The 16,388-nt window shown below is 47.1% G+C and overlaps 1 protein-coding gene across 1 annotated transcript in view; it reads left to right on the top strand.

Annotated features, from left to right (window-relative positions):
- The window catches only part of nol4la (nucleolar protein 4-like a), a 59,960-nt gene that overhangs the window by 2,151 nt on the left and 41,421 nt on the right, over nt 1-16,388 (top strand). Inside the window, exon 2 of the mRNA XM_023796786.2 lies at nt 11,893-12,048. Coding sequence (XP_023652554.1) covers nt 11,893-12,048 — 156 coding nt within the window. The remainder of the gene's footprint in view (nt 1-11,892; nt 12,049-16,388) is intronic.

Below are 16,388 nucleotides of genomic sequence, written 5' to 3'. Positions count from 1 at the left end.
GCCGCTGGGATCAGGGTTGAGCGGTCCCTTATTCTTTGTGTAAAAGTGAAACCCATTGGAGCGCCCCCCCACCCCCCGAAAAAAAAACATATATTTTATTGCTAAGCCAATCTGAGTGATAAACTTGTTAACCTTAATTTACGAGCCTGAATAGATCATTATTATTACTATTATTAATAACAACAACAAAAATAATAATTGTTATTATCTGTGAGGCATAATTTATTATCTGTGGGCTAGCAAGCTTGTTAAGAGTGCTGTCTAAGAGCATGGGGAAGTGTGAGGTAACCAGAATGCTAGTTAAGAGCGGGGGTAAGAAGTAGGTAGCCAGAGTACTGGTTAAGAGCGTGGGGAAGTGTGAGGTGAGGTAACCAGAGCAATGGTTAAGAGCATGGATGAAGTGTGAGGTAACCAGAATGCTGGTTGAGAGCAAGGGGGAAGTATGAGGTAGAAAGCTGGTTAAGAGTGTCAGAATGTGTGAGGTAACCAGAATGCTCGTTAAGAGCGGGGGGAAGTGTGAGGTTATCAGAGCACTGGTTTAGAGTGTGGGGAAGTATGAGGTAACCAAAGTGCTGGTTATGAGTGTGGGGAAGTGTGAGGTCACCAAAGCGCTGGTTGAGAGTGTGAGGAAGTGTGTGGTTAACAGAGCGCTGGTTAACAACATGGGGAAGTGTGATGTAACAAGAGCACTGGTTAAGAAAGTGGGGAAGTGTGAGGTAACCAGAATGCTGGTTGAGCATGGGTGAAGTATGAGGTAGAATGCTGGTTAAGAGTGTCGGGATGTGTGAGGTAACCAGAATGCAAGTTCAGAGAGGGGGGAAATGTGAGGTCATCAGAGCCCTGGTTTAGAGTGTGGGGAAGTGTGAGGTGAGATATCCACAGCGCTGGTTATGAGCATGGATGAAGTGTGAGATAACCAGAGTGCTGATTAAGAATGTGGGGTAGTGTGAGGTGACCAAAATACTAGTTAAGAGTATGGGGAAGTATGAAGTGAGGTAACCAGAGCAGTGGTTGGGAGCATGGATGAAGTGTGAGGTAACCAGAATGCTGCTTGAGAGCAAGGGGGAAGTATGAGGTAGAAAGCTGGTTAAGAGTGCCGGGAGGTGTAAGGTAACCAGAATGCTAGTTAAGAGCGGGGGGAAGTGTGAGGTTATCAGAGCACTGGTTTAGAGTGTGGGGAAGTGTGAGGTAACCAGAGTGCTGGTTAAGAATATGGGGTAGTGTGAGGTGACCAAAAAGCTAGTTAGTAACCAGAGCAGTGGTTGGGAGCATGGATGAAGTGTGAGGTAGCCAGAGTGCTGGTTAATAGTGTGGGGAAATGTGAGGTAACCAGAACACTAGTTAATAGCATGGGAAAATGTGAGGTTATCAGAACACTGGTTCAGAACGTGGGGAAGTGTAAGGTGAGGTGACCAGAGCACTGGTTGAGAGCATGGATGAAGTGTGAGGTAACCAGAGTGATAGTTAAGAATGTGGGGTAGTGTGAGGTGGCCAAAATACTAGTTAAGAGCATGGGGAAGTGTGAGGTAACCAAAATGCTGGTTAAGAACATGGGGAAGTGGAACTGTATTACTGATGAATGCTTTGGTAATAAACACACAATTTACAGATATAACAACATGATGTTTTATATTAAAGGAAATGGTCACAGAGTGAAGTAGTGCTTTAAGAGAAAAAAATATTAAGTTAAAAGTTGCTTTTTTAAAACATAAACTCCAAAGTTCATTTCATTGTTACCAAAGGGCCAAGTGAGAGCGAGAGTAGTTATGGACCAGACGGTTAGATGACATCCAGTGCAGAATCGTCCCCAACCCACATTGTTATGATGACAACAGCCTCACGTTAGCTCACCATTCTAATCAGCCTTTATCTCCCTCACACACACACACACACACACACACACACACACATGCACCAATAGGGTTGGGTACCATTTAGACTTTATTGATTCCAAACTTGATTCCAATTCTGCTCATCAAACCTGTTTCTTATTGATTCGTGATTCTGAATATTATACGGTAAAAATGTCAAAAAGCATCAATGACAAAACACTTATAAAACACATTTATTCTGTTTAAAGAGTTCAACTTTACTTGAAGCAGTTATGTCATTCCCATATTTTGTCAAAACAAAAACCGGGTGTTTCAAGATGAAATAAATAAGGTTAACAACCACACTCTGAATCTTAGATGTCAGTTGGCCACTGATGTCAGTAATACTTTAAGTTTCTGTTTAATCTGACTAAACTGGATGGTATGCAGGTCTGGTTTAAATTATCAGTAAATGATAAATAAGTCTGGCTTTATGCATAATGCAGCTTATTACCAGAAGGTACATAAAGCTAAATTAACTAAACAATGGCGGAATGAATATATGTACATTCCCGCGCAAGCCATGTGTTTAAAAACGTGTAATGGCCACTTAAACCATGGCTATTGCACATTTGGCTTACATTTTTGTACATAAAGACTGGCTTTTCAGCTTAGCAACAGGTAATATCCAAACTAACGACTGGTTTACTCTCTTAGCAACAGAGTATTTTTGAATTAAATATGTTGGCTTGGGTGATGTATAACTAAAATATTTAATAGTAGTTGACGATATCTAATTTTTGACACTGCCCAGACATTTCAGTCAGGTATATGGTATTTCGACTGCATTTTAAAAAGTAACACTATTCTGATATTTTTAAATCCCCCAAGATACAGTTTTGCCAAAAGGAAATACTGCGGTATGCTGTTCTGCTATTATACTACCCAAACCTAAATAGAAGTTGTACTAATAAATGCGTTTTCGTTTCATAAATGTAAAAATAATTTCAGGTACCAACGTGTAAGCAGAGGTGTCGTGCATTAACCCTTACATAGTTGATTCAAAATGCACATGTTGAAATCAATACATGGAACCGCAAATGTCTTATGGCATTCCCAGTTTAAAAAATTCTCCGTACCCAATCCTACACACCAATCTTCGCTTCCTACTGGGTTTCATGCAACAAAAGAAAAGGCAAGTTGCACTGTTGCACCTAGTATAAAATTTAGTCTCTCTGTCTCCAAAAATGCGACTAAATCCTCATACTCTGGAGTCCCGCATATTACCCATGTTACCGTAGGGACTGGGGTGACGGAGACGTGTGCTAATATTTAATTTGGATTAATTCGTTCCTTCCAATAAATATATGTTTGTATTTAAATCATGAATTTGTGCCCCCCCCACCACTTTCAAACCTGCTCGTACGCTGTTGCACATTATGGTGGGGTGCTGGCGTTCAGCCTTCATGCCTGTGGCTGTGACATGGCAAAAAGTCCCTTTCAGGCCCCAGGGTTGGTCCCTTAACTGCTACTCCTGGCTGCTGCTCTGCCCTGCTGTGTTTGTGTTATACTAAAGGGTCCCCGGTCCCTGTGGAGCTGAGAAGGGCAGCTGTGATGAGCCGAGCAGTCATTCCTGCAGGGGTAGGCCAGATCTCTCAGCAAGGGACACCCCCTGTTTCCCCCCTTAGAAGTCCCCCAAAAACCAAGTTAGTGAAATTTGTGCCGTTGTGTGGAAAATTTTTTAAAAACCGGATAAATGAAATGTATATTGCACAGTTCTTGCTACTTGTCCATCCTAGCAGACTTCTGTCCCGATCACCACGATTGTCTGAGCAAACTCTGCTGGATCAGTCTGTGATTGTCAAAGTGCACCAGCCTTCACCAGTGGCCTGTTGGTTTGAGCGTCAATATCTGTTACCCAATATGTTCCAGGTTTTAATAGCAAGATGGTACAAATGCCTTTTGCTTTAGGTGTGTGAGTTTACTGTTGGACTGTTTGGACTTGGTTCTCTGACCTCCTCCCTTCATCCTGGTGGCTGTCTTACTCACTGTGCTGACGCCAGGGGCATGTGGGAACAATGACACGTCACCCTGAAGATCTTCTCCAGAAAAGGCCTCAGAGTTGCACCTCCAAGCAGAACCAATTTAGTCAGTGCTGTGACATGCCCCATGCCCCCTCACCAGCGTGAAGAAGTTTAATTTCTTAAAAATAGGTAGCATAAGCATCATCATATTCTAGAAAGTACAGTGTAATAGATAGTCAATACGCTTGTTAGAGCTAAACCGGCAATTTGACAGGTCAACCTTTATTGAGATCCTCACCCAACATTAGCTTTCATACATCAATAACGAGAGTGATTTTCTTTGCTTGGCGTTTTGTGTCGACATGTTCCACACGTTCCCAGAGGGAATCCCTACTGATTGTTAAGAGAAGAAGGGCTCTCTTTTCCTTTAGTCTACTTGGCACCTTGTTCTTTTCTCCCCATGTCTCTTTGTGGAAGAACAGAGGAACAAGGTGAGGAAGCGAAGACTTGTCTATGAAGTATATGAAATATCTGAAAGTCACCATCTTGGAATCTACATTTAAAACTTAAATGGAAAAAGGATTCCTACACTTTCTAAGCTGTGAAGGGAGAGATTAGTGTTGTATAGTACAGCTACTAACATTTTCTGTTCCTATGTTTATCCACTGTTTCTCAACTACAGGCACACACACACACACACACACACACACACACAGACCACACCAAGTCAGTTAGGAGGAAGTGTCCCCTGAATGTGGCTCGGGCCCCTCGGGGAGGTGGGCGGACTCTGAACGCCTGGGGTCTTGGTGTTGGGAGGCAGAGGGTGAGATAGGAGCCCCTCGCAGCCTCTAGGCAAAGCCCACATGTTCAGTATACGTTCCGAGATGCGTGTGAACCCTTTTCTGTAGCATCGTCAATACTAACGTGGAGCGGAATTTCCCAAACTCTTGTTCTCTTGGTGTGTGGGGGTGGCTTTCACCAGAGTGAGTCCCAGCTGGCACTGAGAGACCGCTTCCCACTGCCACGTGTGCCTGGTGAACATCAGGCTGGACATCAAGCTGAACTTCAGGCTTTCCATGATCCTTAACATCAAGATAAATATGCAGGAAGCTCCCAGATGAGCAGTAGCACTGCATGGACAGACAGCAAACAATTGTGTGTTTCTCTTGATAAATGAAAGTAACGGCCCCAGCTTTGTGTTCAGCTTCCTCTGCTCACGTGCAAGCCGGACTGTAACTTCAGCCACAGGCTGCAGGAAGTGAGACATTGGCTGACACTGCGTGTGCGGGGGACAGGGGGGATCCGTTGTCCTTGTTTTTTGTGGTGCACTGGGCAGCTTGCAGGAGGTCGCATGAATGGTCCGGCACTTCACCGAATTGACCACCCAATGTTTGAGCTGTTGTGTAATTCACAGTATGCAGCACCTCCAGTTGACTGCTCAAGAGCGCCCCCGTCTGGAGTCCCAGGTCAGACACTCCTCTTGCTGGAATTTGCTGCACAGGTGTCAGGCTGAATTCGCTGGCTGTGACGAGAGCAGATCTGCGACTACCGGTTGCCATGCCAACAGGAGCCCATAATTGCCCCTCTGCTACACTCTGAGGACTCGTACAGAAATCACACTCCATCCAGCTGTCACATTCTTGGGGAGGGGGTGGGGGGATGCCAAGCTGGTCTGTCCAGTCATAACCCCGGTCATACCGCTGTCTCAGAGATCATCGGACTGGTGCATTTCTCAAAACCCTAGCATACACATTCATTTAAATTTTTTTCCAAAGTGTTGAAGAGGTATGTCAAATGTGACAATCAAGTCAGTGCAATATTAGGGCAGAGGAGTGTCCGTACATGGGCTGGGGGTTCCGCTGGATCGTTAAGCGTGGAGCCACGCAGGCCGATCAGCACTGACGCAGCGACAGGTAGCCTATAGGCTATAGGCCCGCCATCAGTGCCATCGGCCTGCAAACACTGTCAGGTGTCATTTCATGGCGATCGGTCTCCACATGGCATGCCCCACCTCCCTTACAAGCGGACGGGGCAGAGTGGGATTGCAGATGCACGATGAGAAAGTCTGTATTCCTTAAAGGGGAAGTGCAGGAGGTCTCGTGATTTCTAAAGAATGAATCGTGTAAATCTGAGATGGGGTCGGTCCCGATTATGGAATGCTCAACAGTGATGAAAGGCTCACATAGAGAAGCTTAGCTCTACAGCCACAGTCGCACAGGCCCAGAGATGCAGGCCTGCTGCCTCCTGGAGGGCATCCCCAAAGCACCATGTCCCCCGCAAGCCTGACCTCCCAAAGGCCTTAATACTATCGGCCATTATGGGCCCTGACATCGCACTTTCATCAGATGACCATTAACATTCATTAAGTCACCCGGGTCACCCATTCTGCAGTGCCGTGTTTAATGCTCCCCCACCCCCGGTATTTATTTATAACCAAGCGGGATGGAGAACTGGAGCACGGGGTTGTTTCGGGACGAGGTGTGACATGGTTTCACTTCACGCTGCCCCATGACCAGGAAGTCAGCCTGAGGCTCAGCCTCCCTCCCAGGAAGGGGAATTCCTGTCAGACCACTGAACTAGTTATTTGACCTAAATTGTAAATGAGATATGCAGGTATAACTCATTTAAGCTGGTTAGGGTTAGGGTTATGGTTAGGGCACATAGATGAACCGATACTGAGATCTTAAGCTCTGCTCCCCTCCACCCCCAGTGCAGAGGTTATTTTTAGACAGCAGTGCTGTCTGAATGCACTTCCTCTTTTACTCTTTCTGTTTAATTTCTGTTCGTCTGCTCGCATGTGCCATATCACTTCCCATTTAAGAACTTCACGGTCATTTCCTGTCATGTGACCTGTCATGCCCGTTGGGGTCAGTTGCTTGAGCTGTTGAATACATTGGCTGGCTGACTGATTGACAGGTGCCCGGGCGCTGGCCTGCTTTCCCGCTGTGTCGCTGGGGGGCGGGTTAGAGGAAGCCCACACATCACAGTGAAAGCGCTACTAGGACTGGGCTGGATCTTTATGAGGTCTGACAGAAAACCACCCCCACTCTGTGTGTATGGAGTCTGTATGCTCTTCCTATGTTGTGGGTCTGCGTGTGTGTGCGTGTGTGTGTGTGTGTGTGTGTTTGTGTGTGTGTGTGGAGTTTCAGCCACGTGGAAGAAAATTAGGGAAGGCGCTATATGAAAATAAAAAAAAGTGAAACAACTAGAACACTGACAGCCCTACAGATGTGAGCATGTAGAGACACACGCATAGTGCTCTCCGATTTTGTGGTGCACTGGTCACATGCACAGGAAGCACCTTTTGGATTCACAGTCGAATCGGCGGTGATGTGAATGGCTGCTGTCATTCTGTCACATTACCACTTTGATAGACCACCCCCGTAAAGGCGGGGCCTGACCACTCGGGCCTGATGCCTGAACGCCAAGTGACTCGCCCCGCAGCCAAACGCACTGTTGCCATGGAGAGGCAGCTCCCTCTGCGCTCTCAGCACAAGTGGGAGGGTGCAGACTGCGAGTGCATGCAGCCATACAGACAGCAACTGTGGCCCTGGTCCTGAGCTGCACCTCTGCTCTTCCTAATGAGGACTTTAGTGACAATTGGAGCTGTTAAACCCTAACCCCCAAGACACACACACACACACACACACACACACACACATACCCTGGGGCAGGGGGCTCACATGCTCTAGGGGGACACGTGGTGGTCTTAGGGAGCACAACCCCATATGCAGATATTCGGGGTGGGATTACATAAAAAGACCCCCCACACAGACACCAAGGGAGGGAGGGTGTTACACAAAAAGACTGTCCCATACAGATACCCTGGGACACAGTGTTACACAAAAAGGCACCCCCCCCCCAACACACATAGATACCCAGGGAGGGGGGATGATACACAAACACACCCCCACACAGATACCCAGGAAGGGGGTGTTACACAAAAGACCCTGCCCCCCCACACACACAGACCCAGGGAGGAGGGGTGTTACACAACAAGACCCCCCACCCCCACAAATACCCAGATGGGGGGTGTTACATAAAAGACCCCCACCCCACACAGAGATCTGGTGGGGAGTTTTACACAAAAGATCCCCCTACACAGATACCCAGGGGGGAGCCGTGTTACACAAAAAGCCCTCCCCCACACAGATACGCAGGTAGGGGGGTTACACATAAAGACCTCCCCTCCCTTCTCATTTCAAGGAAGATTGCGGGACAGAAGCAGGACCTCCCCCACCTCCACACAGCCGACTGCACTGCCCCCCCCTCTGGCCCAGCTGCTAATGCCGCAGCATAATTAGATACCGTGGGTTCTCATTAGCGCCACCCGCCTGTCCGTGTGAGTCCGTGTGCGTGTCCGTGTGAGTCCGTGCGCGTGTGCGTGTGCGTCCGCGCGTGTGACTTGAGGCCCCCCCGAAGTGCGGTGTGCATGCCGCAGCCGCGATCCTGCTGCCTTTCTACACGCGTGCCTGTTATTTATGATGAAAGATGATGGTGTTCCTGATGAGAGTACCATTCATAAGTAAGTAATGGGCGATGGCAGGTGGAGTGTGAACAGCCTGGGGTCCCTGGAGGGTCCCTGGGGGGTTCCTGAGCTGTGCTCTGCGTGGGACTCTACATTGCCAGGACCTCAGCAGGCAGATCAGGAGCTGGGGATAAAGTGAATGAAATGAAAGAGTGGGGAGGGGGGGTGGCAGTGCGATGGCTCCCTGTCCCCCTCTCAGTCTCTGCCTCTCTCCCGCTCCCCACAGTGCCCACCCCGCCAGCTGCTGGGACAGGGGACAGTAATGATGTGCTGTTACATTCACAAGGTGCTCTCCTCTCCTCAGGGCTGAGTGTACCTGACTGTGTGTGTGCGTGTGTGTGTGTGTGGCTGCCTCAGCTCCCGGGATGTGGAAAGCCAGCCCCCCTCCCCCAGTGAGATGGTGACAGGTTGGAGGGGGGGGGGAGGTGTCAGCAGGGCTCACTGCTCGGTACACAGTGTAGCCAGCAGGAGGCGACACGCTAACCGATGGGGGTTCCGTAACGACTCTGGGAGTGCCAGTCCATCCTGAGGAGGCTAAAAAGGAGCAGGCAGTAACAGAGCCCCCCTCCCCCACAGCACACTACGCCTCCGAGCTGCGTGTGTGTGTGTGTGTGTGGGGCGGGGGGGGGGGGGGCAGGGGGCGGCAACCGCCCCTATGCCTGCCAGCTAGCAGGGAGGGGGGCAGGGAGGCAGCTGGGGGATGGTCTCCTAGCAACAGAGCTGCTTGGAGTGGGACAGGCTGAAAGTGCCAGAAGACTCTAAAAAATAATAATAATAACAGTAATAATAATAATAATAATGACCATCATCGCCTGGGAATAGCAGAGGCCTCCATGGTTTAAGACAGAGTGTGAAAGAAGGGGGATGGAAAATGAGGTCTGTATTATCATAATGATGCATAAAATGGAAATATTAATAATAATAGTGATGTCAGAGCAAAGAGGAAAAGCGTGGCTGGACAGGCCTGGACCAGGCTCCGCCCTATCCCTGCTGCCATGGCAACGATGACTGCCTGGTGTTTGGAGGAAGGGAAGGAATAGAGGAGGGAGAGAGAGAGAGAGAGATGGGAGCTAAGTGAGGAAGAGGAGGAAGGCTTCTGAATGTGGGGTGGCCTCCTAATGGGCAGACTGTACCCCCCATCACAGTGTCCTCTGGGTGGCACTGTGTGGGGCTCTCTGCCTTTAATCAGCACTGCCAACTTTGTCCACTATGGCCTGGGTGGCATGGCTGTGCCCGTTCATCCGACCTTCCCTGGCAGAACATGGCTGTGCCCGTTTATCAGCCATGCCTTGGTGGCCCTACAAAGCAGAAAAGGCTGCAGGCCAGGGCCCCTTTATGCCCCCTCCCCCCAAGCCTGTTGCACAGATCCGACTTTCAGCTCCAAGTCATGCGACACACTGTCCCACACACCTGCCCGTGAGGAACAGCGGCAGTTTCTATAGCAACAGGGTCAGCCTGATGGAGAATGGGGGCTGTTTTATATATATATATATATATATATATATATATATATATATATGTTCTCTCTACACACACAGCCTGTCTGTGTGTATGCATGCATACATACAATAGTCATCAGAATTATAGAATGAGTGACATTGTTGTAATTTATAAAATTAAAAGTTATAATAAAAGTTATTTTAACAGAAATAGAACAGAATGATAGGGAGAGTGTCTGTGGATCAGTTCAATACCGCAACTGTTCTATACAGGACAAGTATTTGTCTTGACAAGGTCTCATCCTCTGGGACAATGTGGGACTGACATTGTAGTGACAAAGCCGCTCATCAGCAAGAAGAATAAACCGGCTTGACTTGAGGAGCATGTCGTGGGGACGGGAGAATTGGTCCAAAGCTTAATTTAGTTGTTTCAAATGGGAAACGTTATGTGTGGCATTGAATTGGGGAAAGATGTGTGAAGAAGTCAGTAGAGTTCAGATGGGTAAGTGTTATGGTGTAGGGTATGTTCTCTGCAGCAGGACTCCGCCCTCTCACACGGTTACACAGTATGGTGAATACTAGTGTGTCTTAGAACCTCCTCCAGCAACATGCGGTTCCTTCCCTAAGAGCATCACAAAATCAGCCAGTCATTTTTATGCAAGACAATGCTCCTTACTACACTGCCAAATGGGTGAAGCCATTCCTCAAAGCTGAGAACATCAAGGTGATGAAATGGCCAGACCCAGAGTCCTGATCTGAACCCTATCAAGAAGCTATGGAAGGTAACTGGTGACAAAATTATGGCAAACAAACCCACTACAGTGACTGAAATGTGAAAGATAACTGAAAGATGAGGGGAACAAAAGTCACAGCAGTATGAGAGATTGGTTATGTCCTATGGCCACTGATATGCCAAAGTCAATGAAGGCAATTTACATGTTACAATGTTTGAATATGAACAGGAATATATATATATTCCCTGTGCTGCCCCCCCCCCCCCCAGCCAATAATAGAGCTGCCAAACTCAGCGTCTTTCCCCACCCTTCCCATCCTTGCATTTCCCACCCCTTCACAGAGGTGTGTCCTGCCCTTACAGGTGTGGTAACTCTCCTACTGCTGCAATGAAGCACCTTAGATTTATATGTATAATTTTTAACAGCCAAGGACCAGATATTATTTCATTCAATTCAGTTTGATTTGTATAACACATTTTCACAACATTAATTTGTCTCAAAGCACTTTACATTATCCCTGCCCAAAACCTCCAGCGAGCCAGAAGCAACAGTGCCAAGAAAAAATTCCTAGAAGGATAAAACCTTGGGAGGAACTGGACTCAAAAACAGTTTTAGTGCTGTACAACGGTGTGTGACCTTTCGTCTGTGAAAAGTGCTTTATAAATAAATTTTACTTACTGCCTCTGAAGGCAGGATGAGCAGTGGTACAGCAGCAGGGCAGGCCGGAGAGGAGACGCAGGCAGAGCGGCTCCCTGCTAACAAAAAAATCCACTGATTATGATTGAGTTCTGTGGCCACAAAGCGGGAAACTCAAAGTCCCTTTGACTGCGACGCCTGGTCAGCAATGAAGGAAGCTGCACAGGTTATGGTGTCTGTTCAGGCTCCTGCGGGTTTGCCTGTGTGGTCGACATTACTGATGACAGTGACCAGGAATGCAGGTTAAAGTAAATGCCATGAGATTTCAGGTGAAAGATGACAAAAATGGATCAGTTCACGTTTTATGCCCATCAGCAATCAGTCTGTGTTTTGGATATTTCACATGTGATTTAAAACAAAAGCAGGCATTTTATTCATTTGAAAGATTCTATTACATTTTTTTGTATGCGCATAAACAGACTCACCCAGCACAAATAAAAAGACTTTTTCCAACACAGTGTTCTCGACCATACAAACACTTACACCAGTCAAACATCAACATAGACATACTCAGACACACTGTGACAGGCAACAGCCATAGTACTATTAATGTGTACACACGCCCACTCCATCCTCTAAATAGCCCTGTGACTTAAACAGCATATAGGCCTAAGGCTTGCGTCACCAGTCACTAAAGTAACTTTCTATCCTGCCCTGCAGTGTGCTGATGGCGGCTCCAGCACGGACAGCTCATCCCTGAAGCGCGTGGCTGTGGTAGAGGACTTCTTTGACATCATCTATGCGATGCACGTGGAGATGGGCCCGGATGCAGGCCGCACACCCAAGCATGCAGGCCAAAAGAAGACGTACAAGGCGGTAAGAGGCCGGGGAGGTCTATCTGCCTGTACCCCCACATCCATTAAAAACTGTATATCAGTGTGTACCCCCACATCCATTAAAAACTGTATATCAGTGTGTACCCCCACATACTCTAAACACTGTATATCAGTGTGTACCCCCACATACTCTAAACACTGTATATCAGTGTGTACCCCCACATACTCTAAACACTGTATATCAGTGTGTAGCCCTACCTCCTTTAAACAATATATATCAATGTGTACCCCACCTCCTCTAAACACTGTGTGTCAGTGTGTACCCCACCTCCTCTAAACACTGTGTGTCAGTGTGTACCCCACCTCCTCTAAACACTGTGTGTCAGTGTGTACCCCACCTCCTCTAAACACTGTGTGTCAGTGTGTACCCCCACCTCCTCTAAACAATATATATCAGTGTGTACCCCACCTCCTCTAAACACTGTGTGTCAGTGTGTACCCCCACCTCCTTTAAACAATATATATCAATGTGTACCCCACCTCCTCTAAACACTGTGTGTCAGTGTGTACCCCACCTCCTCTAAACACTGTGTGTCAGTGTGTACCCCACCTCCTCTAAACACTGTGTGTCAGTGTGTACCCCCACCTCCTCTAAACAATATATATCAGTGTGTACCCCACCTCCTCTAAACAGTGTATATTAGTGTATACCCCACCTCCTCTAAACAGTGTATATTAGTGTGTACCCCTACCTCCTCTAAATAAGACATACAGTATTTAGAGGGGTACCCCTACCTCCTCCAAACAATATATATCAATGTGCACTCCACCTCCTCTAAACAGTGTATATTAGTGTGTACCCCCACCTCCTCTAAACAGTGTATATTAGTGTATACCCCACCTCCTCTAAACAGTGTATATTAGTGTGTACCCCTACCTCCTCTAAATAAGACATACAGTATTTAGAGGGGTACCCCTACCTCCTCCAAACAATATATATCAATGTGCACTCCACCTCCTCTAAACAGTGTATATTAGTGTGTACCCCTACCTCTTCTAAACACTGTATATCAGTGTGTACCCCTATCTCCTCTAAACAATATATATCAGTGTGTACACCCACCTCCTCTAAATACTGTATGTCAGTATGTACCCCCACCTCCTCTAAACAGTGTATATTAGTGTGTACCCCTACCTCCTGTAAATAAGACATATCAGTGTGTACCCCCACCTCCTCTAAACACTGTATATTAGTGTATACTCTTACCTCCTCTAAACACTGTATATTAGTGTGTACCCCTACTTCCTATAAATACTGTATATTGGTGTGTACCCCTACTTCCTCTAAATACTGTATATTAGTGTATACCCCTACCTCCTCTAAACACTGTATATTGGTGTGTACCCCTACTTCCTCTAAATACTGTATATTAGTGTATACCCCTACCTCCTCTAAACACTGTATATTAGTGTGTACCCCTACTTCCTCTAAACACTGTATATCAGTCTGTTCCCGCATGACATCTAAACATTGTATATCAGCTGGTACCCCACCTCCTCTAAACACTGTGTATCAGACTGTATCCTCACATCCTCTGATCACTGTATATTTCATTCTATCCTCACTTCCACTAAACACTATATCAGTCTGTACCACGACCTCCTCTAGTTACTTTGTATCAGTCTTTCACCCCACCTCCTGTAAACACTGTATATTAGCCTGTACCCCCCCTCTTCACTAAACACTGTGCCCCACCTACTCTACACATCAGCATTTAAATTGACTTCCCTTTGAACTGTACAGCACTCTGCGATGTCTGACCCAAGTGGCAATTTGACATATTGTGTGTGTGTGCGTGTGGTGGGGGGTCAGGGGTTGCCTTGGTCAGGTCCCAGGGGGCAAAAGTCATATAGAGGTCACAATCAGCAACACTGACACAAATTACAAGGGGTTTGAAGGAAAAAGGCACTGGGTTTGTAGATAGTGAGGGAAAACCTGCCAATAATATATGCACTGGCAGAACTTTCCAAATCCTTGCAGAGGGTGGAGATGGGAGAATAAGCCTGGTCTGTGTAGGGAGAGTCAGATTGGGAGAGCAGGCGAGGCAGCATCCCATGAAACTCCTATGGCTGAATGTGAGAAGCCCGCCCTCAGGAGGTCTGTCACCATTGAATGGGGGAGTGTTAGTGTTAGGCTTAGCAGTAAGGTTAGGGTTAGGCAGCATCTTCTCAGGGCAGGGTTGGTGTTAGGCTTAGGGCTAGGATTAGGGTTAAGCAGTATCTTCTCGGGGCAGGGTTGGTGTTAGGCTTAGGGCTAGGATTAGGGTTAAGCAGTATCTTCTCGGGGCAGGGTTGGTGTTAGGCTTAGGGCTAGGATTAGGGTTAAGCAGTATCTTCTCGGGGCAGGGTTGGTGTAAGGCTTAGGGCTAGGATTAGGGTTAAGCAGTATCTTCCTAGGGCAGGGTTGGTGTAAGGCTTAGGGCTAGGATTAGGGTTAAGCAGTGTCTTCTCAGGGCAGGGTTGGTGTAAGGCTTAGGGCTAGGATTAGGGTTAAGCAGTATCTTCTCAGGGCAGGGTTGGTGTTAGGCTTAGGGCTAGGATTAGGGTTAGGCAGTATCTTCCTAGGGCAGGGTTGGTGTTAGGCTTAGGGCTAGGATTAGGGTTAAGCAGTATCTTCTCAGGGCAGGGTTGGTGTAAGGCTTAGGGCTAGGATTAGGGTTAGACAGTATCTTCCTAGGGCAGGGTTGGTGTTAGGCTTAGGGCTAGGATTAGGGTTAAGCAGCATCTTCCTGGAGGGTTAGTGTTACGTTGACTGCGAAAAACGAATACATCCTTTTGTCTAAAATAGGGTAGATTACTCTAATGCACTCTTGTCAGTTGTAGTTCCTCTGAGGCTTTTCCGGAACCCTTTTTTAGTACCTACACTTCAGACTAGGTAGTTTTCTTTCGAACACAAACTACTGGGGAGGTGCTTACAGCGACAGCTTGTAGATTTGTTGGAAATTGGAAATTATGCAGAAATGCAGAGAAAACAGATATAATTAGAAGAGCAAAAACTAAGCAAATGGAATTATTTTTTTCCTTCAGTTACATTTAATGAATATTTTTTTTGTTGGTTGTGTCCCCATATTGCATTGGAAAATTCAATCGATAATCAGTATACTTATGTCTAATTTGCTGATGCCAGCAGTGAAACTTGCCAGTGCTTATTTGCAGGAGAACATTACATAGTTTTTTATTCTTTAGAAAATGAAAGATCAATCTGCTGGCCAGATTTAATAAGAATCATAAACATGTTGCGGGTCGTATAAGTAAAAAATAAACAAAAGGCTGTGTCCGGTTTTGATCGATCTCTCCAATAACTAACAAATATCTAAGAAAACAACTTATATATTCTCCATTGCTTTGGTTTGGTGGTGTAGTTTCATAAGAAATTATGCATGAAGTTTAACCTACGAGCTTTTTGCATCTCCATAATGGGTGCAGTTCCTGTTGTGTGGTGAGAAGGCAACACACAAAAGTGGCCAGGAACTTGTAAACTGCGACCAAGTTCCAGAACTTCGGTGTAAAAGCACTTAATGAGGTATAGGCTAGAGTCCCTGGTGAGGCAGGGACTAGAATCCCCTGTGAGGTAGGGGGTAGAGTCCCCTGTGAGGTAGGAACTGCAGAACGCTGTTAGGTAATGGACAGAGATTGGCAAACAAGGATGCTGCATGGTTTTAACCTCCAGCCTCGATAGCGGAGTGCCATCAAAGCACCTCACGGACCACCCCATATACCATGCTCTAGATAAAGATGTTGGGTAACTGGCTCTTCTCCCTGGGGGGTAAAGATATGGCAGATGGAGGAGGGGCCATCAAACAGGAGGAGGGGCCATCACACAGAAGGAGGGGGCATCATACTGAAGGAGGGGCTGTCAGATTAGAGGGAGGAGGGGCCATCAGGCAGGAAGAGAGCCATCAAACAGGAGGAGGGGCCATCACACAGAAGGAGGGGGCATCATACTGAAGGAGGGGCTTTCAGATAAGAGGGAGGAGGGGCCATCAGGCAGGAAGAGGGCCATCATACCGGACGAGGAGCCATCACACCATCAGATAGGAGGGAGGAGGGGCCATCAGGCAGGAAGGGGTGCCGTCAGGCCACAAGAGGGGCCATCGGGCAGGAAGGGGTGCCGTCAGGCCACAAGAGAGGCCGTCAGGTAGGAGGAGGGGCTGTCCTGTTTTCTCCACTCGATCACTGAAGTTCCGTCGATGTGTGCACTTTAATTAGGACACACATGGGCTACTCTTGACTGACATTTCAACCAGTAAAAATACATTTTCATCCCATGTGCTACAAGTCCATATGATTGAATTCTGTTATTGTGGTTTTCATGCACTT

The sequence above is a fragment of the Paramormyrops kingsleyae genome, chromosome 8 (assembly GCF_048594095.1).
Source record: "Paramormyrops kingsleyae isolate MSU_618 chromosome 8, PKINGS_0.4, whole genome shotgun sequence".
In the NCBI taxonomy this organism is placed as follows: domain Eukaryota; kingdom Metazoa; phylum Chordata; class Actinopteri; order Osteoglossiformes; family Mormyridae; genus Paramormyrops; species Paramormyrops kingsleyae.
This window is presented reverse-complemented; position numbering and strand designations above follow the sequence as displayed.